This window comes from Calliopsis andreniformis, chromosome 7 (genome assembly GCF_051401765.1).
Source record: "Calliopsis andreniformis isolate RMS-2024a chromosome 7, iyCalAndr_principal, whole genome shotgun sequence".
NCBI lineage: Eukaryota > Metazoa > Arthropoda > Insecta > Hymenoptera > Andrenidae > Calliopsis > Calliopsis andreniformis.
This window is the reverse complement of record NC_135068.1, coordinates 12,348,557-12,372,622: the sequence shown is the minus strand read 5'-3', so window position 1 is coordinate 12,372,622 and position 24,066 is coordinate 12,348,557. Positions and strand designations below refer to the sequence as shown.

The window sequence follows — 24,066 nt, the reverse complement described above, 5'->3', positions numbered from 1 at the left end:
GAGAACTGAGATTCAAAATCGTATACAAAATGAAAGAAAAAAGACTTTGGCACGTTTCCTTATAATTACACTTTCCTTTTGTTTCCTAAGGTATCACACGAATTATAGTTCCTCCACGCAAGAAACCATGGTAACTGCGATCCTACCTCGCGTTCTATAGAACAATTCGATTGTTAATAAATAGTACGTCACAGCAGTTAACAATAATTGACGCGCTTGTACGTACGATTCCCTATAGAAGATTCCCTTTGGTATTCCTTTGGATAACGACTGATAAGACGAGGACAGCTGTCGCGAATTCAAACGGAGTATTACAAGCAACGAAAGAGAAAGATAAGACGATCTTATCACGTTAGACGCGCGTTTAAGAAAATCCCTTGGCGTACTACGAATAAATTAAAAAATATTAATCCAGTGAACAGAAAAGTAACTTTTTATGGAAACACTCGCGAAATTCCTCGGCTCACACTTTGAGGCCCCCTAAAAATTATGAAAAAGATTCTGAGGGAGGGGAGAAGCCTCCAAATTTTGAAACTAAAAATACAAGTAACATTCAATATTACTGACACAGGGCACTCATTATCAGAATTTATGGGACACCCTATGGAGAAATCAACCCTCTGCTCATTGAACAAAAATCAATTATCAGAAGCCAGAAGCCAAGGTCACAATTTTTCTATACGCAAAATATCCCATTGCACCAAAAAGAAAATTGTTATTTAATCTACTAAAAACAGAGAGAAGAAACGCTCAGGCACAGTAGTATCAGGCACTTCATAGTCAGACAGGGATACCACAACTCCCACCCCTTGCAAGGCTTCTGTATCCACCCCTAGTGCCATGAATACCAATTTCCCATAAATTCCGTGTCAGCGAAGAAGCTAATCCTCTAAAAACAGAGTGATTGGGCCCAAGGGAGGTCCAGAGACCTGGGCCTCGAGGCGTCAGCGGAGGGTTTCGCGCGTGGGTGGCATCGACGTGGCTATTTCGCGACCGATCCGCCGTGAATATTGAGGATGTGCTGCTTTAGGTGATCCGGCCTGCAGAAGTACTTTCCGCACAGGGTGCACGTGAACGTGTACCTGGAGCCCAGCCCTCCGCACTCGTACCTGGAGTGTCTGGTCAGCGAGGACCGTGACCTATATCCGCGCCCGCACATGACGCACCGAAATCTCAGCTCGCTGGCAGAGACACCCTCCATCATGGGGCTCGCTGTAAGCATACAGGGAGGCTCTTTACACATGGGTCCTTGCTGCCTTGTACCCCCTGGGGCCGATACCTCTTCTCCTTGAATCTTTTCTTTTTTTTTATTTTTTTTATTTTTTGGGGCACGGTTTTTAGCTCCCCCCTTCATTCTCTACCCTCGCGCGGGTGGTATGCATAGGTTCACGACCACAGTAGTCAATCGAAGCGGGGTCGCGATGTCTCAACGATGGAGAAAGTGAAGCTCGAGCCAAGCATGTGGACGATGGACGGTCAAGGCTTAAGCTCGCTCTGAAAGAAGACTGCGAGATTTTTGGTACCATTTTTCTTTTTTTTTTTTTAAGGGTGTGATATTTGAAAGTTTTATCTGAGGTAAAATTGGACTCGAAAGGAAGGCAGAATTCAGTCTTCAATCGACACTGCACCGAGTGGTGGACTCTACTTGAAAACTGGAAGCTGGTACCAGAGTACCATCCGAAGTAATTTGGACCACTGGTTCTCTAAGATTCTCTAAATTTTAATCTAGTTCAGGGGAACAAGGGACTGAAAAAATGGTACTGGATCTGCGCAGTCTCCTTTGCTCTGAGCCGTTGTTATTTACATGCTGCTCCAAAATGAATCGCTTTTTATTAGTGTTTTCCATTTTTACAACCGGTGATATGTATATATGTATAATCTCATTAATTCAACCCAACGTAAAAAATGCCTCCTTGTATAATTGTCACCCCCACACACACGCGCACACGTCCATGTATGGCACACGAATACAAAGATCCAGGACGAGTCACACGAGAGATAAAGTCAGTGATTCGGTCGGGACTTGTGTATATTTTCCCCTCTTGGGACACTTGCAGATTTTATTTCGATCGAAGATCAACTTCTCGCAATACATTCAGTGATTATGAAAGCTTAAGTTCGTGGCAAACCATGAAGGCCAGCATGCAGTACATGTTGTCAGTTGCCATCATCGCTGTCAATGCACCTCGAACAATTTCTTTTGGTCTCGTGGATTCAATTTTTTGAGAAACTCGCAATAAGGACTAATTACAAATTAAAGCTACTTTCACGAAAACAGAGGAAGTTAGAGCACCCCTTAACTGCAGGCATTAATTAAAAATAAGAAGATCAAGAGCTGGCAATTCTTTAATTTTGAAATGATCCTGCATTTAAGGAGTTAGAACAAATTTAGTGTTCACGATCCAAAAGTGTTCAAAGAAAAACTGATAAGAGATTATCGAGAATCTATCAAAAAAAATCAAAAGAATTTTTTTCTGAGCCAAACGAGATTTGTATATTGAATAAAATTTTCAAAAATGAAGAATCAACAGGGAATCGATTAATCAAAGTATCTCGAGGTCCTCAGACGATCCTGGAAAACATGTTCGTACAACTAAACCCACCTTTTGCAGCTTGAACGACAAAAAAAGGGTAGAAATAAAAATGAAAATTGGTTGTCAGCTTCGAAGACAGAGAACGAGGTGCAGCTGCATAATCGATTGACTTCCTGATGACGTTGGTGACTTCCTTCAATGCTGCTGCAGCTGCTGACGTCAATGAAAAAAGCTACTCGCAAAAGCTTTTCCTTTTAAAACGCTCCGAGACGCTTCGCATTTACATTGATCTTGGAATAATCAGTGACATTTTATTTCCAAATTGCGCGCAAAATGAAAGGAAAACCGCGTAAATACAAGAAATTGTACAATTTTCAGACAAAAATTTTGTTTAACAGAACACAAAAAAGCAATTTCGATTCGAAATTTTTACTTTGCGAATGGAAGTTACATACAAGAATTTAGATTTCAGAATACAGTTTGTCTTTTGAAATGAAACAGCGCGAGATAACAACGGAAATGAAAAATACAAGAAATGAATAATCACGCCTATAAAGTTACAAGCTGGGTTCCTGAAAAGGATAAGAGGAAGGATACGATGCAAATGAAGACAAATGATATTTTTGTTCAAATATTAGTTTATTGTCTTCTTGAGCTCCACTCCACTGGACAGCTGGAACGATCGATGAGAGCGACTACGCTTCGGTTGCAAGCTCGAGAAATCGAATGCAAACTTCACGAAGTTCTCTAAAGTTCTAACGAAGCTATTCTCAAGAAATTCGAATAGTCGATTCTACTCTAGTGAAGCTTTTAGAAAATTTCGCTCGCTGGTCCGAGTGCTCATCGACTCGCGGGTGATCGAATTTTTAAATTTAATTTACAAACTTCAGTAATTAAATATAATACTACATGTTCAAGTGCTCGTCTACCCGCGAATCGCTGAGATAATCTTCCGACGGAGAAGACAAATGAAAAGCATCGTAGCAACACACGCCTGGTAGTCAGTTTTCCAATGAACGGTTTATTTTAACAATATTACCCCGTAACCTGCAGGATTACTCTCAAATACAACAGTAATTATAGCGCCGATTCGTCTCTGTACAATTTTGAATTTGGAAGGTCTTACAATACTCGTCGAACAGGGGAGACTAAAAACCTCGAATCACTTGACCAGAGTATCCTAAGACCTAAAGAAATAGTTCTAAAAAGGCAAGGTGTGGAGAAAAACAGATATTCGCGAAGCTAACTCGAAAGATTCTCAAAGAAAAAACTACGGTCAAGTGAAGGATGATCGCTCAGGTTCACTCCTTTAAAATTTACTAAAATATCTCGCGAAGATTTAGAAGGAGAAGACTCTACTAATTTTCTAATGTAAAACTCGAAAGATTCTCAAACAAAAAACTACAGTCAAATGAGGGATCAACGCTCAGACTCTTAATATTAAAATTTACTGAAATATCTCGCGAATATCTGAAAGAAGGAAGCTCTAACGTTCTAATATAAAAGAGATAACTCGAAGGATTCTCAAAGAAAAAACTACGGTCAAGTGAGGGATCAACGCCGAGTACTGTCAATAACAGAGCTTGCAAAAGTTTCATCTCGCGTCGGTCTAAGAGGACAAATTCGCCATTTTCTCGCGACCAAGAGCCCGCGCGAACCGGAAACCCTCAAGAGTCCTGGCAAACGGTGAGGTACTGCTCCTGCTGACTCTTCACCGCGGTGAACCTTTCCCGGAAGTAGGGCGCCAGGCGATGGCCCGTCCGCTTCTGGTGCACCCGCATCACGTCCAGCCGCTTGAAGCGTCGACAGCAAGTCCCGCAGACGAACTGCTTCTCTACCCCGCACTCATACTTCCTGTGCCTGTCCAAGGAGTACTGGACGGAATAACATCGGCCGCATCGCGAGCAACGATAGCCGAGAATCGATTCTGAAACACCCGTGTTTGGGGGCCCTGATCTCAACCTGCACCCTGACTCTGCCCCATGGGACCTGACGACTCTGCTCTGTCGTGGCCCTGACTCGGCCAGAAGTCCTCGAATGTCTCTGAGTAATCGTTGGTTCTGAAGTCAGTCCAGGGTGGGGGGATTCTCGTCGCCACCTGGATAATGAACGCTGCGCAGCGAGGATTATCAGGTGACTACGATAGAAGTTCTGGGTCAGTCTGGGTGATAGTTTCTGTCCGTGGATAGAAAGTTGTCAGGGGTGATTGGGGTCCTCTGAAAGAGCTTTCCTTCTCTGGGTCTACTATGGAGGCGAAGACGATCGATGGGTATTGATTGAGGTTAAGTTGCAGCGTGGATGAGATTCAAGATGGCAACGAGGTCTCTGCGATACCCGCAACAAGACTTCGTGACCGTATTGAAAATCAAGCCTTGTTGAATTTAGATTTTCATCTGAGAAGTTACGAGTTATTCTCGAAAGCTGTTTGCTGATGTACAATTTGCCAAATATTTTACACTGTAACATAAAAACTAGTAATCTGTCATTGGTCAGTGCCTCCCACAAGTCTCTGAATTTATGTTACAAAGGAAAATATTTTACAAAAGATTCTACATAGCATTGAGAGGGCTCTCCAGAGCAACTATCTCGAGAAACTCTCAGACGAAAAACTACGGTGTCTCGCGTAGGCCCTTTCCACTGGATCTATTTCACTTTTTAAAAATTATAGAAGTCAGTGGGAGATTCTACGTGAGCTTCAGCATGGCTGTAACTATTTTCTCTAGTAATCCAATGAAATTTTTGGTCTAGATTAATCTCATGATCGTCGTCGTCTGTTTTCCTGGCCTATTTCTAAAAATCGCGATCGATTGGAGGGCGCAATCGCCATCTTCCATCATCTGGCGCCTGTAGACCATGAAAGACACGGATTGCGCGAACATCGTCGCGATTTTTCGGCCCCCTCTCATTTCTCGAAGACAGAACTAGCAGCCATTCACACATAACGACCCACTCATCACACTCTCGAGGCAACAGAATCCTGTCGAGGCGTCGTGACGAAGTTGCGCTGAAAATTGGAGGGCGGAGGTGGCCAATAGAGGAGAAATTAAAACGCAGGCGTCGTGGAATTGCTAAGTCAGTGAATGACGCTGTTCTTTTCGCGAAGACCTTGTGATCACGAAATTACACGACTGTATTTGGTGAGACTGTGTGCGGAAGACAACGGGGATCGTCGAAGGAGAAATAAAAAGAAAAAGAACAAAATCGAGAGACGAAAATTCAGCGAATTCTAGGGACCAAAAAACGAGAAAATATTCGAGTAACGATGCGAGATCGGTGGCGATACCTTTGGGTAACATATTTCATGGAGTAAACAAAAATGCAAATTGAAAAATATATCAAGAGTAATATTGCAAATAGAATAACTATAATACTGAGGTAAAAATGATTGTACTTTACTTAAAGATATTCCTCAAATTTAAATAAATACGTATCAAAATTGATCTGTGATTCAACAATCATTTTTACGAGAATTATTATTCTAGGTATATAAAAAATGGAGGGCATCTCGCGTGCCGATACAACACGCAAGATTAAATACTTACGCTGATTACCTTTTACCTCTTAACTTTTAGCCTCGTTCAACTCACCGAGTTCAACGAGGGCACAGACGATGTTTCTTCCTCCAGCACTGAACTCACGATTCCTCGAAGGCTAAATCAGACTTCGAGGATAAGTTTTACCGATACTTTTCTTCTCTTCTTCCAAACAATCGATGACAAAAAATGATCGAAGATACTACGTTGCAAAAGGTAACGCAGAATCTCGAAAAATTGGAGATGAAAAAATAAGATAGCGCGGTATGAAAGCGAGGCATCGCGCCAAAAGCACTGTAATCAATTGATAAAAGTACATGATAAATACACATATAATAACCAGGTCTAGCAACGCGAGAAAATGTCACGTTTCAGAACAATGTTCAGAAGCTTAAAAGGAAAAATAAATTATAAAAATTCCTGAAAATCAAGGTAAGACAATTATTTGCATTAAGATATTTGGTGTTTCATAAATTGAGTATTTTATCAATGCATCAGACAAATCAAAAGAAAAGTCTGAAAATAGCATAGACACGCCGATTATTGTAAAAAAATAATTATTAATAGTATGATGTTCCTAGAAATTTGTCAAAAAATATGGATGACGCAACAGGGCACACAATTATAAATAACTTAAAAATATAGAATATTCAGAAAATAAATCGAGATTAAATTTAACTTATGCTAAAACTTAATCTAGAATTAATTTAAAAAAGTTACCAATACTGTACCATTCGACCCATTTGAATACCAGTTACCTTAGGATCCCTCGAAGCCTCAGTCTTCTTATTTCACTCACTGCTCAAAATTCTACAAAAATCGTGAGAATTCTGAGCACCATTTTGTCACTACTTTGCAATGAAAAAGACATCAAAGTGGTGTCTTTTTCTTTTGTTAAAGCATTGTATATCGAACGATTATTAGTCACGCGACCACGATTACCTGTTTAAAAAAAACAATTAGCTGAAAGAACAAAAACTGTGAAGCTCCAAAAAAAATTGAAGCTTCCTTAGACTTTAATTCTGTTTGCAAAAAGATACAAACAGAAACAAATGATGAATCTTCCTTCCATCTTCCTCCATTGGCTTCTTCTTCTCCCAGTCAGGTCAAAAAATAATCACACTGATCGATACACAAAGAATAGAGACATCGCAAATTGCAGATCCAGGTCTCAATTAAAAAAAATTTTTTTCAGAAGACCTAGACTCTGCTCGAAGCTCTATCCAGAAGTATCGATAAAAAATCGCGAACTCGAAAACTGGAATCGCAAAACGTTTCCGATTCAAAGCTCAAAGTTCAAAGTTTAAGGCTCCAGAAGTATAAAATACCTACTAAAACTCCACCATTCACAAACAGATAAATTTCAAAAAATACTCACTCAGCTCTCAACTTTCACTCGCCACCTACGCACTCAGACCCAGCATGTTCACAAAGGACATAAAAAATCGGCGAATTGCAAGGAGAAGCGGCACGCTCGGCCAAGAAAGAGCCAGATCCTCTTACCACAGATCGAACCACCTTCAATGACTCGAGTCCCACGCTTCGCTCGCAATATCGCCAGCAAAATGAAACTCATTACACAAGCTCGCTCGCGAATCGTATGTAAACGGGTCAATCGTATGCCAGCAAACATGATCGATAATACAAAATTATGCGCGACAATCGGAGCATTTGACAGTACCTTTTTGACTCTTTACCTTGGTACCTTTTCCTTACCATTTACCAACTCCTTCGCCTTACCATGACCAACCCAGCCTCTTCTTCGCTCTTCTCCCCCTCTTCAGGCCCGAGGCACCCAAAAAAAAATAGCACGAACGAGTCAGGGGACGAATCGCGCAAAATGGCACCGATTCCCCCTGACGAAATTCGCGTCGCGAGAATAGCAAATATTCAGAATACCGCGCGTCAAGAATCGAGAACGATAGATCGATGAAAACGCGAGGGTTTCGAAAAGGAAACCCTTGGAAGACTCGAGAAATCGCGAGAATGGTCAATGGTACCGATCGATGCGCAAATGGCGCAACGTTCGGTATTCTTCTCTCTTCTGCGCCGAGCTGGACCGCGGCTCGAGGCGCCAGTTCGCGCTGGCACGATCGAGAGATCGCTCGATCGCGACAAGCTCCTCTTCTCTTCGTTCTTCGATAAAAAAGCTCTTCGTATGGTCACGTGGCCTAGACACTTGGGAGGTGAAACGACACAGAGAAAGAAACAGAGCGTACAAGGGGGGGGTAAAGTTGACATGGTACAAAACAACGTGAATCGAATATGCGAGAAGAAGGTACAATATACCATGAGCAGATCGGCGATAGATAAATTGAGTTTCAAGTGGTATGCCTTCATACGCAATGTGAACAATCGTGGACGGCATATTATAATAACAGAGTGCATCGTCAATGTTTTTGGAAAGCTGTGCGTATGCAAGTACGTGTACTTACAAATATTTGTATAGATTTTCTACAGATATATACGAATACGCTTGTACAGGCACAGATACGCACGTCGTGGCATTCAAATTTCCCGCGCGCACATCTGCCCGCGTATACGCGTGCGCTGGCGCGTACGCAGGCGCACCGTATGCGCGAGCGAATATGCGCGTGGTCGCACACGTTCGGACATTTTCTTTCAATATTACATATAAATATGTATAAACATATCGGGTTAATCGAATATTTGATGTTTATATGCGTTACGAACAAAGAAGCGAGTTATGTACACATGGGTTAGTTTCTTTTTTTAAAAAAAATATAAATAAATAAATGGTATTGGGAACGTGTGCAAGCGCGTACGCCTCGTAGTTGCGACCGTGGAACAGAGGAGAGTAGAACATGTATCGAGCACCACCACCACCAGTGTGTTGATAGGAACGTGTATGTGTTCACACAGAGGCTACCCTACTCATTTGGAAGGACAGCACACGTTTTGAAGTCGGGCAGAGAACACGCGCGGAGAAAGATGGACAAACTGTACGTCTTTCCACGTTGCCCAATCATTTTCTTTCTTTCGTGGCAATCGACTAACGAGAACGCACTGCGCTCGCTCACCTCCGCAGAGAGTTATTAAAGAGTCGTATATAAAAATTACACTACCGAAGGAAGCGTGGCATGCAAGACGAATATTACGCAAAAAATGGCACAACGCAAATGGATTAAAAACTATCGAGTGTACGCATACACGGATGGACAAAGAAAAAGTATATATATGTTGATAATTATATATATCACACATCGTATATATGTATATACTGTTTGTTGGTACGCGTGGAAAGAAGAGGACAGGCGTGGCGCGCGCGTGCACGCGAGAGAGACACACGCTTAAGAGGATGCACGAGAGCGCGCATGCGCGCTCCACGCGTGCCGCTGCTACCAAGAAACACGTGCTTTTTTTGTTTCTCGAGATTCCCAGCCAAGAAACCAGCATTCATGATCAAACAATTCAATACGAAGTCCGCCTCACTTCTGGCGCCCTGTCCGCGAGAAACGTTCCCCTAGTTACTTTCCCCCGAGGCGTCTCAGAAATCCCCTAGACTCGGGAACGCCCCTCGCTTCCTCGGCGGGAAGCACGACGCGAAACCAACCGTCCTGCTGTTAGAAGAAGGTAGAAGGTGAAAGGTGGAAGGCAGAGTGCAATCGAGTGGCACGAGGCTCGCGAGGAGTCCCTAGGGACTTTCTGATCGGCGCAGAAGAGTGTGCGTACGGTTGGCAACGCGCCGCGGCGGATCGCGGGAAATTCAAACAGTCGACTGGTATTGATCCGCTCTTTGGACTCTTCCGTGAACAAAAAAAACACGTCAACGACTACAATGGGTGTGGTTCCTTCTTTTTCTTCGTTCAGGATACGAGGGTTGCCCTCCGGCTCGTCGACAGAGGCGGACGCGCGACGTGCTCTGCTCGAAGAGGGTGGCTCTTACGCGTTCTCTTTTTAAATACTCCTCTCGAAAGCGAGCAAGGTCCTTCGAGCAGCTCGCCAGCGCGGCCACCTCTGCCAGCCCCGCCGGAATACGTATATATCTTTGTTTCCACAACGACATTTAGAGGAATTCTCTACGGGCTGCAAATAACGTGGCGCAACGCCGGCTCTAATTCAGGGAAACTAAGAGAAGTGGAAAATCCGCGGAGAAAATCGGGGCTGAACGGACTGAAGCGTGAACGAGAGAGCGTTCAACCGAAGGTTCTTTGGACACGTTCCGTGACGCTGAAACAAGCTTCCCATTTGCGCAGTCTCGTCAGGAAATTCGATTTTTCTTTTTTTTTATAAACGAAATTTAGAAGCAATAGCAAAAAACTGTAAGCAATCATTTATTCTAATAGTAGTAAAAGCACGGCAGACAGAAGTCTACCATGGCAGTATTCTCAAAACGTGGCCACCTTGAGTATGCAATTTCCCGCCATCTGGCTACCGTACTTTTCAACATTCTCTTGGTAACTTGTAACGACGCCTGACTTTCGACAGTCAAGTTTCTTTCTGATTTCGTGACGCAGAACTTTGCCCGTAGCGTCTGCGAGACAAATTGCAGATGTAATAATCCCCATTACTGGGGACAAGGTCTTCTCGCGGAACTGGATCGAGCGCAAACAGCAAGTGGCTTCCACGGAACGTGCTTGAGAAAGGCTCGAGTGTGCTCCTCTACGCGACTGAACAATCGATTCAAGGTAACAAGTCTCTGACGGTGAAAACAACGACCTTCCCCATCAATGCGAGCGCTTTCGTGGGATTCATCCCCGCGGCAGTGAGACGCGAATTTCGAGACGGGACAGCGTAACAAAAGACGCCTCGCGGTGTTGTAAGGCCGAGTCGAGCAGTTGCGACATGTGCAGTAAGACTAGCATTGACAGAGAGGTCGCTCCTCTCTCTCCGATATTACCTTGCATCCCGCGTTGGATCACCTTTCTCAGGCGACCATTCACCCTAAACCTCTCTGTGAGATGGAACAAAAAATCGAAGGGAAAAAGAATCGCGTGCAAACCCCCTCCTAAAAATCATAGGCTAATAATACTAGGTCTCTCTTTGGGCTCTCTGAACTTTTCTGAACGCTATGCTCTTTTTCGCGGCAAAAACTCGAAAGATTCTCAAGTAAAAACTACTATATGTTCTTTCCAGCGGCAAAAACTCGAAAGATTCTCAAGTAAAAAGCTACTATGTGTCCTTTTCCGCAGTTCTACGCTTAAAAATCATTGCGCATCTGTACGAGGCGGCTCGACTCGCATCTGTCGACGACAGCTGCACTGGCAGATGCAGCGATCCCAGAAAACGACAGCTGCACGAGATATTTCTTTCTCCGCCGCGCCTACTACCTGACCGTAGTTTCAGGATACGCGAAGGCAGCTTTTTCTGGATGGTTCTACGCGGGTATAACGAACCTCTTATCTGTTATGCGCGCGTGGAAATTGTGTCGCATATGGTGTCTCGTCTCGCGTTGGAATTGCGATCCATCCTTACGTAAGCGATCGATAAGGTTCAACGTCCGTCGCGGCGCGAATCTGGGTCGGCTGCTTCGAAATCTGCGTCATGGGACGAACTTTTACGAAAATGAACATTTATCGCTGTTATCTCTCTACCACGCCTAGCATTTTTCCAACAAATATTCCACTAATTCTCGACTCACTTATCGTCAGAATCCTCTGTCACCTGGTTTAATAATCTCCTAGACTAAGCATTTCATCGCGATTACGTTCGTGCCCTATCGAGCTCAAGGCCGACGAGTTTCCGTGGGAATAATTCCCGCGAGCCTGCACGAAACGCAGACGCCTCTGATAACCTCTGGTGTCGCGCTACGACGAAAATAATCCACCTCGGAAATTCTAATAGACGCTTAGACTTCTGCCCGCTTAACTATGCCGAGATATGAATTATGCACGCGGCTCGTACCTTCCTCGAGTCTGTACAGCGGTTTGCACGACTCGCCTGGCGAATCTGAGCGCTCTGAACCGATTCTTGCGACAGGGAGCACGGGATCCCGTTACGATCGTTTCGAGGAAGGAAAAACTGGGACAGCACTCGCTCCGTTATGTCCTTTTCTGAAGCTCTCGCGTTACTTCGACTTGAATTTCTCGTGGCAACAGATACTAGACACTCGGCGTCTCTTTCTCTAGCGACCTAGACGTTGAATCTTTGAATTAGCCTGAGTTCAAGCGAAATGTAATTCGTTTGTACAATAAAGGTTACTAGTACTCTTTCCGTGTGATAGCGCTCGAAGCACTCTGCCCTACAGAGGGCCACGTCGCAGTGCTCGCACATATAACAAGGGTCCTTTCGCTTCCCGTGCGCTCTACAGACCCTGCACGATCTCTGGGGGAACTGTTTCGCCCCTGCATCAAGTTCATCACAGCCTCTGAGGCATCTCCTAGCATCTAGCATTCAAGTTTGCCTTTGTTTTCGGGTCTACCTCCTTAGCTCCGTTTCATGTGAGTGTCTTGGGACGCAGAGACCCTCGAGAGACCATCCTACCTAGCTCTAACATCCGTTCAAGTGCTCCCGAGAATCGAGAACTCGCGATGAATATTCTAGAATCAGCGAAAATACTAGCCACGAGTCTACTTGTGAAGCTGCTGCTCCCTGAGACTTAGCCCACGCTCTCTCTCCATCTGTGTCGCTAAAGAAGACTGAACTCGCTGGAAACGGAGGGGGCAGAGAAGAGACAGCTTTAAGAGTGGACTTTCCTTCGGTGCTCTCGTCGGAGCTCTCCTCTTCGTCGACTTTTCCCTCGCAGAGGAGAGAGAGGGTCGCGATACAGCGTCGCGAAGCCAGCGATAAGGGGACCAGCCGCGAGGAAATGGGGAAAGGAAAGCCTCAGAGATAGATAGACAGAGAGAGAGAGAGAGAACGAGCTCGCGGCGAGCCTCTCTCGCCAACCCCGTGACGCGGTATCACGTGGAAAATAATAAACATAAAGAGAGGAAGGCGAAGATACTGTGAAGGAGAACTCATAACTAAACGGGAAAGCTACATGCCCTGCTTTGTTCCCTAGAGAAAGTCAGGAAGCTCTTTCAGAGACCGTGCTACTCTTGAACGTACCGGCGTCTGGGGTTGAACCACGTTATTCGACAGCAAAAGAAAAAGAAAATTAGCCCTGGCGCGCCTGCGCAAGGGGCACGGACACGGCATCGTTTCTGGATTCTCGTGGACTCCTCAAAAACAGGCTGCCTGGTATTAGGTTATTGTGCGTCTCCTCTGACCGAGTTCGTCGAACTTTCTGAGGACCCAGTTTCTCTTGGGTGGGTTTCTATAGTCTAACCAGGGTGCCAGTGTCGAGTGCCCGTTGTTTGGGCGGTCCAAGGGCTCGTGAAGAATGGTGTGGGTGAGCCTACCTTGGGAGTCTCTGTGGGCCTGCGCGGCCTCCTGGGCTGCAAGGAACACCTCGTCCGTCGTTCCCGGAGCTCCCGCCACCGAGCCTACGACTCCTCCCGCGTTACTTCGATCACCAGTTACGTGCCACGCACCTATGCCTGCTGGAGGGACAAGAAAACGACCACACGTTGATGCAACAGAAAATTATCGCTATCGCTACTTCTCAATTCTGAACTATTTCACCCGCTTGACGCTCACAATCTTTCTTAAATTTAATATTTAAAACACAGTCCTCCTTCCATTCTACAGTAATCTATTTTCTATGAATATTTATGAATTTACTGGATTGGAAAAAAATGCTGATGCAGCTGTGAGCGTTAAGGGGTCGAGCGACAAGTGATGAAAGTCCCTTTTTTCTGTAGTGTGAGGGTGTTTAATAAGTTGTTGAAGCTTTGTGCAATGTCTGTTATTTGTAACTTTGTTAGAATAAGCATCAGGGAGTATTCAGCATGTGAATTAATCTGAAGAATGAATCTGTAACAGTTGGCAGGCATTCTTGGTGTCTGTTATTCTCACAAATGTTGGACTTGCGCCACTCGTCGCTCGGCGAGCTGATATACAAGGTGTTCCCATTATTTCTCTCTTTCACTTTGTTGGTAGCCAGAGCACAGAATGACATACTGAACTTTCCAAGCAAGTAGGATTTCCATTTACGACACGTAAGAGTCAATTCAGTGTGTATGAGACTTTATTAAAATTCTTGCTTCAAAGCAGAAACGAAAACCTTTGAATTTTGAAAAATTACTGTACTTGAACACAATATAGCTTTCAAGTAAAAGTGAATAAAAATCGAAGTCCCTAGAAGTTTCTACTGCACAGTCATTGCTGAGTCCAGCAATTCTCTGCGCGCAGGATGCTAATTGCCTTTCATTTCTGGCTCGAACCAACGCCTATCGCGATAACGAATGGAAATAGATTCTCCACGCATGCGACCTTTCGCTTCTGAATGAAGAATTCTAGCGATAGCTATCAGTTGCTCGCGGAACACCTCATACATCAACTGTTACACACTTTGTGTGGCTAGAACAGAAGAGGGGCAAGATAGTATTTAAGATAATTGAAAGTCAGTGAGTGTTAGGAATGAAGGGTTACTCTTTATTCGAATTTTTCGGTGGAGCGAAAGGAGGAGTCCCTTCAGGTCGATTGGACAGTCAAAAGAGTAGTGAAATACAGGGTATCATGATCAGAAATCGAATTTTACATATTCTTTTTAGGGAATTGGAGCGCAACCTGACGCGATATCCATTATATACGTACAAGGGGTACCATATATATCCTTGACTTTGTCAACATTTTGGCAATTAACACAGACATCTTACATTCCTACGCGACGCAGTGTGGCGTCGTGGTACACGCATACAAACACACGTCCAACACCTTGTCTTGATATTTTTAACACTTAGAACGAAGAGATAATACTGATTGGTTTCGAAGCTATTTCACAGTCTGATACTTTGTACACCATCGACAATAACGAATCGAGGCTGATAGAAACGTTAATGGCTAATTGGGGAACAGATATTAAACGAGTAACGAGATCGACCTGCAAAATGGAGTATCTCTGTTGCATTTGGAAGAAGATAGGACCCACTTTTGGAAGATGAAACTGCATCGTTCTGAGAAGATAAAATAGAAACATGCAAGTTGATCTTGGAAAGGATTCTGTTTCTTGGAAATGCAACAGAGAACATACCCCATTTTGTGTGCATCGCTTAAATATATATATTGGCAAACCCTTCTAAGGATGCTCGACTCTGGTGCATGGAAAACAAAGGCTTCGACCTTTGGACTCTGAGCACAGTAGTATTGATTGACCCGAGTTCGAATTAAAATCAAGGGAAATAAAAATGGATAGCAAGGAATTCTATAAATATTAAAGAGAAATTAATTTTGAGAATTTGAGAAGCTAATCAAATTTTCTAATTTCTGAATAAATATTATAATATAAAAGATGCTCGACAGGGTCAATGCCAGAGTTCACTGAGCATCGATTTCAATGTTAAAACACAAAGAATCAATACAGACTCGAGCATTCCTCCAAGCAGTCCACGTGTAACAACGCCTCGTACCAAGTATTGAAATTGGTACTAAGCTCGCAATAAAAGCTATCTCCAGTCGAAGGGAAATAAAATTCAGAACGTACACTCCATACGTTATTACAATTTGAACAATAAACGTGCCCTACAGAGCACAAAAATGAAATAAAAAAATATCGCTTGGCAAACAGAACAGACTCCTTTAAATTATTAAAATAGTTAAAAAAGGGGAATAAAAACGCACACCGAATACCGTTTACATATGAAAGGTAAGGGAAAAACGATGAATGTCCATTCTGCAGTTTAAAAAAAAAATGTTGAAGCTCTGACCCCTTGAAAAATATTTCATTCATCGAACCTTATTTCTTCAATGGTGAAATATTAAAAGCTGTGTCGTGACATTCCTCGCTCTCCCCTCACTCTTCACACAAGATAGCTAGAATCTCTCCTGAGACAAGTTCTACTGGCAGCAGGACTAAGACTGTCCCGACTGGATCGGGTTACTAGGCTGCTGCCTCCATCTCCTCCTGACGACGTTCAACTTTTTCAAATAGAACTGCAGCGTGGAACGATTAATCCCGTACATCTCGGAGGCCTGAGTGGTGCTAACGCCCTGCTGCAATATCGCCTCCAGGGACATTTTAACCGAGTCTAAGCTATACTTTCTGCCCTGTTTGCTCGCCAGCGATTTAAGCAACGCGCCTACGTCAACGTCCGGACGTGGCCGCCTCGTGTTCGGCCCTTTTTTACATTCGAGGAAATGGGACGCCCAGAGGGCACCGCCACCACCGCCTACACTCTCCCGAGACCGAGACGACCGCGCTCCCGCTCCCGCTCCCGCCCCCCCACCTGCAACGAGGAAACCCAAGCTAGTGTCGGCCAATCATTGCAACGACCCGTTTTTAATAGGGATGGGTCTCTCGAAACGTCGAAACCTCGAAACCCCATCGAAGTTTCGAGAATTTCAGGACTTGGTTCCAACCCACCCCTAGTTTTAACATTTACAAGGGGACCAACAGCCACGCAGCCGATTTTCAACCACTTGCGTTTGGGGATCAACCGTTTCGGTGCCAAAGAGTCAGTTTCTGATTCGTGGACGAGTGCCAGTAGCCACTGTCGCTGCATTTTTCGTTTTTAGTGCTGCTGTGACGGATTGTTTACAGCAGGCTCGAGGCGGATTTTATTGCAAATAATTCGGGTATTATTCTCGGATGACAAATAATCTTAGAGAAGTGAGTAAGTTGTGTTCATATCGAATCTGATACTTTGGCACTCTGAGTGGGACTGCTTCGCACTCAAACGGTTAATTGGTGTTCAACTTTATTAACTGTTAAACATATAACTTGTACTTTTATGTAAATGAAGCTTTATTCTTTTTGGAAATAGACTTTGAATTTACAATGTAATTGCAGGAGTCTTGTAAGTAGAAGTTGTTGTAATGTTTATAGTGAAGAGTGGTGATGTAAGTTTGCGAAGTGCTTTCTGAAATTTTATAAAATTTGTCTTCAGTTACTGCTTCGTCTCATAGTGAATTAAACGCTAAGTGGTTATCGAACTTCATTGGCGCATAGAGAATGAAAAAATGTTTGACCCATGTTCAGTCGTTGACCTAATGCCTACTCCATAAATCTCTCGATTAAAAATTGCAAAAAATCAATTTAAATGCTAACGATATAACAACCGCTATAAAGGCACTAATATAGATTGAAATCAAGTTGAATGGAAAAATCTAGTCACTGAGCTACGAACTCGTTACAAAAAAAACATGATGTCATATATGACGCATCAATGAATGAAATAATCTGTCGGCAAGAATTTCCGATAATTAGATACCTATCCACGAACGACCAAACATGGATGAAACATGATTCAGTTCTCTGTTTGCGAGCAGTATCAAAATCGGTGCGTGTTTCATGTGAGCCCCTTGGTTAACAGACAAACGAACACGGGAACGTTCGCGAGAATCAGCTAATTCAACGAATCCCTTTCCCCCCATCCAAGTAGTTTTCAGATTGGAGCCCATGGAAGCGCGATCATGTCCCCCCCTCCTTTCTCAACGATAACACGTCAGGGTAGAAAGCTCTGCTTCGATCCAAAAGAAGTTTGGATCGAAGTTTCGCCACTGCCATCGGTATCTCTTAAGTAGGTCAAACGATTTATCGTTTAGGTCAGCAGAAAAAATTGCTCTCGCTAAATAATTTCAGATCAATTCGAATGTATTGCGTCGTTCGCGAAGATACCCTGTATTCCAGTACATTACAAGACATGTAAGAGGACACTGAGAAAAGATAGGCTTGATCAACTTACCAGGATGTTGGGAGGGGTCGTGGGAAGGGCCAGCTCTGTTAGTATCCTGATCCATTTCGTTAAGATCGTTCATATCGTCATCGAGCGTCAGGTCTTCGACGCTCTCCTCTGGGTCTTCCAGATACTCAGACTTTGGCTCAATTAGACTGTCCGTCGGCTCGGGTTTTTCCAACGGTAGCTGTGCAAACAGAAATTGATTAAAAACTGGTTTGGGTGCCTTAACAAATTTTCCAAAAAAGACCCTTTTTTCCAAAGACAAATTTTCCAAAAAAGATAATTTTGTATCGCACCGTTTCCACTCTATAAGACCAAATTAAAATGGAACCAAATAGTAGGATGTTGTACGAAGTTTACTTTACCAACGAGCGAAGGAAACAGTGCACTGTAGCAGCAGTTCCCATTAGGCGTTGGTAAGCAATGCTTTCATAGTAATAGGGAAATCTGTTGACAATTACCTGCAGCATCTCATCCGCAGGTTTCGTTAGCTGCGTCATTAAAGCTGACCTCCCGAGCGAATCTGTGGGGTCCGCGTGGGTTTTTTCATCGGCGACTGGAGCGATTCCAAGCGCAGGAACGCCCATTTGTTGAGGCATGTCGCTTGAATTCGATGCCTCGTGGTTCTCAACGGAATTATCTTCCCCCACGCTTCTTCTTCTAAACCTTTTTCTTTTCCTTGATGTAGGACTTTGAGAACCCTCTCTGCGAACAGATCAATTACCATTCAGAGACTCCCACGGTGCCATAGTTCCACAGTATACAGGGTGTCGCAAATAAAAGTAAAACTTTTACGTCAGTCTGTATAAATAGTGTGTTTAATTGTTCGATGTTCTTACCTCGAGGAGAGACCCTTAGATACTTGGGGACTGGCCGAGTCTTCAGGCAGGTCCCCCACGGACCCTTGTGCCATACCCTGCCTAGGAACTTTATTTTTTTCGATTGACACGGAAGACGAAGCGGAGTGCGGAATGTTATCTAACGCTGGGCCTGTCGGCTGTGGGGCGACTTTCTGTTGCCTAGAGTCCATCTTACTGCTACCACCCGTTTTGCTTTCCGAGAGCCCTTTAATTTGTAGGGACTCCGCGGCTTTGAGGAGTGCCGCCAGTTGGTCCTGGCTTATATTTACTTCCCCCCTGTACATGTAGTCCATCATCGCTTTAAGTTCTTTAAATTTAACATCTTTGAGTATGAAGACGGGGTGCTTGTCGTAGTGCTCGCTGAGCAATCCCTATAATAAACAAAAAGCGTACATGAGGCTTTGAAGCGCGTTCTAATTCACTGGTTTCGAGGAATATTTCAAAGATGAAATTCAAAAAAAATTTTTAATTTAAAAATCATTGAACAATTAAAAGGAATTCTGTTTGACAAAGTATTCATTATTAATCATAGATACAATCATATTCTTTAATTATGGTGTCTGTATTAATATTTTAAAAGAGCAGTTCTAGATTGGTAGAGCAAGGATGTAAGAAATGCTGAAATTATGAATAGTCAATCGAATGCAATATCCATCTGGCTGAGCTAAATTTCCAGCAGAGCATAATTTAAACAGTTGAAATTCAATTCAATGCCCCAAGCCCAAGCTGATGAGGCAGTGCCTCTTCACCCCCACCCATGCATCAGGGTAAAATCCCAGGGCAAGTGCCCTGGAAATCAGCCATCTTGCTTTCTCTGTATTGATCACGAGGAACCAGGGGGGGGTTTGGGGCTTTCATTCCCCCCTGCCTCTCAGGCTTCTGCCCAGGCAACGTTCAACAAGGGCAGCCATCTTGTTTCAATTTCAGGTTTCCCCTTTCCTCTAGTTTCAATTCCAATGCTCCCTACAGACTCTAATCTACTCTCAGCCAATGGAAATGCACAGCTATCAACAAATTTTGCCTTCTAAGAGCTCTCGATCTTCTCGAATGCAAATCACAGATAATACAAGTTATACTTCATGCATGAATTTCAACTGAGAAACAAAATATAATATTTAATTCCAGTTTAAGAGATTTGTGTCTTGAATTTTAGTTAAAGTAGAAACTTGAAGGAAGGATATAAAAGATATTCTATAGTTTAAGTATGTCTCTGTAAAGAATGATGAAAAACTCACCTCGAAGTAAGGGCTGCAGGCAGAGAGCACTACTTTGTGAGCCTTTAGGTATTTGCCTTCCGCCGCCAGCGTGCAGTCGACCAGCGTCCCGCTTTCGAGAAGCGTGTCGAAGTTTTGAATTAAAGTACTTTGGTGGTTGTTCCACCTCAGACAGAACTGCTGGTCGTCTTCCATTTTGCGTTTTCCTCGGTCCTGGACAAGCAAAGACAGACCGATTTGCCGATCAGACCCAGATACAGCGATCCCACCGCTTAGCTGTCGCCCAGCTATCGACCCGTGTTCGCCTAATGCTATCTAACTTTCTTGCGGCCGATTAACGCGAACATCGAGCCGAATCGCGAATCTACTCGGCGAAACAAACGAATTCGATCCCTTGTGCCCGTCTCTGCCGATTAATACGTGACGCCGCGGCGAAAGCTCCGCAGGGAAGCACCGAAGCTTCCAAAATGGCCGTACGATGCAAGCGCGTCGGTCGAATCGGTCTTCTGGCCTTTTCCTTTGTGCGTGTCCTCATAACGGTAATGGACGACTTGGTGGGGATGATGCAGGAGGACGCGCAAGCATCACGCATGCGCAGCTGCGCCCGAGCTGCGCGCTTAAGTTGCGCACTAGCCTCGAGGCCCCTGGAATTCAGGGGCGGCTGCTGGACTCCCCGGAACCCCGCAATAATTCCAAATTAAAAAAAGAAACTGTCCCCACCCAATACCTCAAAATTACCAATTCATCAAATCTTCTTCCCTTCAAAAAGAATTTTCAAATTCAACAGCAATATTTATACAAAAAAGGACCACGAAAAATCGTCTGAGCTTAAATATTAATTTCAGTTCGATGCAAAAATTCAAACAGAAAAGACTACTAGTAATTGCGAAAATTTAGATGAAGGAGTCTACGTCACTGTCGCGCAATAAAACGGAAAATCGATTACTGCCCCCACATGCGCGTTAGCAGCGTGTCCGAGAGGGGTGGGGGTGGGATGGGGTGTAACGATAATGCAAGCATCCACGCGTAAAGATTAACACGAAATAAAAGCGAGGAGGAACGTTCGCTTACGCGCGATTGCGTAATCTATTTATATTGTTATCTCGTATCGAACGTTACGTCAGATGGCGCCGGGCAACGTGTGCGCGAAACAAAAACAAGTTGGCGACAGATAATTTTCCCGATCGGATCCGCAACCGGTGGAAAAAGAACGATGCGCTTTCCTCACGCCGCCCCCGGAAACCACGGGAGAGGTGAGGAGACGTGGATCGCAATATGGCTGTCCGCGAGGTCGCGCCCGGACAAAATGGCGATAGTAGAAAAGCTCCGCGAGGAAAAGTACGAACGCTGAGAACCTTGAAACGCGGATCATCGACTTTCCCGTAAAAGCGTCGTCTGGACTAGAATATCCGAGATTCGCAAACGCCCGCCTCGTCGGGAAGCTCCCCACCGCCCATGAACGAAGCCAAGATGGTGTTTTCTCAAAAGTATAGACCAGAGGATCCGCCCGCGCCATGTCACCCCACCTCGACGATTTTCCGGAATTTTCTCGCGCGTACCCACTACAAGGCCCGATTTTTCGCGAAATAATGTGTCTACGTGTGTGCAAGACTCACCTAATAGGGGTACAAAACAATCTAATATCACAGCAACTGGATCGATGGAAAGTGAAAAACTGCGTAAGCGTCCAAGCTCGGCGTGCGCCTCGAGCGCTGCCCTTTTCAACAATGGCGTAGCGCAACGCCTGCTGGCTTCGCCTGTACGCCGACCGTCAGAGAGCGCAGGCTTCCCCGGAAGAGGGCACGAGAGAAGAAAAAACGAAGGAAACTGCCGAGCATGCGCTCTAACTCACGAAACCTATAATCTCGCCGTGATTGGAAATTGCAGCTAGAGGACGCTAACAGACGCGTATTGCTATATTTTCTGAATTGATTGTAAACCACAGGGAACGAGAGGCTAGAGATTTTCTAGTTTTTTTAATTTTAGTTACAATTTCTTGACAGAATGAAGCTACTAATATCGAGAAACTTCGTACAGCAGAGAAATATGTAAATATTATGAATGCACGTACTAAGGTGTGTATTTTACGAAGCAATTGGTATTTAATAATCAATGCAAAATAGAATATTTTACAGAAATTAATTCAATTAATCGATGCTTAAAGATTCGATAAAAAATGCTAGTCTACTAAGCTACTTCTAAGCTTAAAAAGCCACACGTACACGAGCATGAATACTGAAAAACGAAATACCGAATAGTAAAAGCTAGAAACTGTTTCAACGTCATTAACCGGCCCTGGACCGCAACCTGGCACGCGTACGTAATGGCGGACTCTGCAGAGTCGGGCAAAGCAAAATGGCGAAAACTGTCGAAAAAAGCTCGGAAAATGCAAGCTATCCTTCGCGATCTGATCCAGAATCCGCTCAAATCTATCGAAAAACATGCTCCTCGCGGGATTAGTGACACGATTATCGAAAGCTAATTCAGAAAATCACGTCTAGGATGAAAAACCACGTTCATTGTTAGCATAACGAGGCGACCTGATTTTCCACGGCTTTCCGCGACGACGACAAAACTTGCCAAGCACGTAACTACTATCTACGGAACGAATTAATGGAGATAGATGTGTGTGACTCACCTTTATTGGCACTTTAAAATTATCACAAGAGGAAAAACGAACTACGCGCCTCCGTCCTCAGCATGCACTACCCGAGCGCCGTGGGTTCTTTCTACACAATGGCCGTAGCGCTTCACATTAACGATCGACCCGCTCTGCTAGGGGAGAACCGGGATGCAAGGAAGCGGCGCGCGGTGTTTCTTGTGGGGAGACGCGGCGCAGAACTTCGAAATCGGTCAACTGCGCATACCGAAGCACTGCTAGTGGGACATGGAAAAAGAGTCGGCTAGCGCAGGGTCGTCGACGTAGCTCCAGCGCCTAGTGACTATTCTCGATCGAGCATCAAAATTCAGGTTCCACAAAATCATAGACTCAATACATGACAAATCGCGATGTCAGTCACTGACACATATAAAGCGTAGCAATGCAGAATTGCAGTTATTTTATTTGAACGGTACTCGTACAGCGAAGCACTCGAGAAACGCTGAGTTGAGCTGAGATAATTGTTTGTAGGTTAGGTTCGATTATTATTATTTGTCAGAGGTTCACGCTGGCTTGGTGTCTCAAACGAGGTTTCAAATATTGTCTAAGCTGGTCAAGAATTGTCGAGTTTGAATGACGAATAGCATATTTCACATAACCTATTAACTCTCATTTTTCATAAAATAGAACAGCATGTCGTTTGAAGTACTTTAAATGTCACTTGAAAAGTGAGGAGATTTGTGTCAACCTAACCTGGTAATGAATAATAATCGCACCTAACCTTAAATTATTTCAGCACACGCTGAAGAAATAGTAAAATCATTCAATATCGCTATCAAGAATCGATATTTTCTACATCTTCAAACAGCATATTTACAGTTGATTTTATTTCGCTAAAAAAATCCCTATAGATATTTCGCAAGATAAAGATACACAGGTATATTTTTATTCATTATTTCTAATACTTATCACTAGACTGCAGGCCCTAATTTTTCAAACTAAAAATTTCCTGTACCTTTCAGATACTATAATTCACATTTCTCATATATTTTTTGTAGCTTTCCGAGCGCGTAAATTTCCCTATACGCCTGCAAATCCACGACTGGGCGTCAGAATCGAAGTTGCAATTAGGAAGATTCGAAAGAAAATTCGCCCACGTCTCGTCAGTGCTTGCAGTAGATACAATCCTGATTTTTGCCGGTCTATCTTCGCGTCGATCCGCGGTGGTGGGGTCGCAGAGGGTGGGGGGAGAGAGGAGATTTCCGTTGAGGGGCGCGTTTACCGACGTAGCGCAGCCGTGGGAGAGGCGAAAGGCGGCGCGGGAGAAGTGGAAAGCCGGGAAGAGAGAGCCCCGACGAAGGGAAGAATCGGGGTCCACAACAAAATCGCTTAATCGCTTTGCGCCACCGTCCGCAACGGAACACCGTCCGCCGCCATCACGGTGCCCCCTGGTGTGCATTCATGTCTCTCTCTCTCTCTCTCCACCGTCTCTATCCGTGATTCGCTACGCCACTCCGTGCCGCGACGTTTTCACGGGCAAGCCGAGAGAGTGACAGCTGCCAGTCGTTCGCGCTCAGCGTGCCCCAAGCGACGACTGACAATTGTCCCCGCGGTGTCGTCTCGCGGCGTGTTCCTCGCGAGAACC

The 24,066-nt window shown here is 44.3% G+C and overlaps 1 protein-coding gene across 24 annotated transcripts in view; it reads right to left on the bottom strand.

The window, feature by feature from the left end:
* The window catches only part of LOC143181488 (uncharacterized), a 64,315-nt gene extending 41,734 nt beyond the window's left edge, over nucleotides 1-22,581 (bottom strand). For 21 of the 24 annotated variants that reach the window (XR_013002286.1, XR_013002287.1, XM_076381911.1 and 18 more), the window contains exons 1-6: nucleotides 22,461-22,581; nucleotides 19,844-20,035; nucleotides 18,588-18,979; nucleotides 18,210-18,453; nucleotides 17,755-17,932; nucleotides 13,372-13,512 (exon numbers count right to left, since the gene is read on the bottom strand). Coding sequence is in view for 22 of the 24 variants with exons in the window: in XM_076381911.1 (XP_076238026.1) it covers nucleotides 13,372-13,512; nucleotides 17,755-17,932; nucleotides 18,210-18,453; nucleotides 18,588-18,979; nucleotides 19,844-20,017 (1,129 nt within the window). In the remaining 2 variants the exon portion in view is untranslated. Of the gene's footprint in view, nucleotides 1-270; nucleotides 1,213-13,371; nucleotides 13,513-17,754; nucleotides 17,933-18,209; nucleotides 18,454-18,587; nucleotides 18,980-19,843; nucleotides 20,280-21,438; nucleotides 21,561-22,460 lie in introns of those variants that run through there. The other 3 variants (XM_076381918.1, XM_076381897.1, XM_076381898.1) reach the window with 3 other exon arrangements.
* Between the last annotated feature and the right edge of the window lie 1,485 nt (nucleotides 22,582-24,066).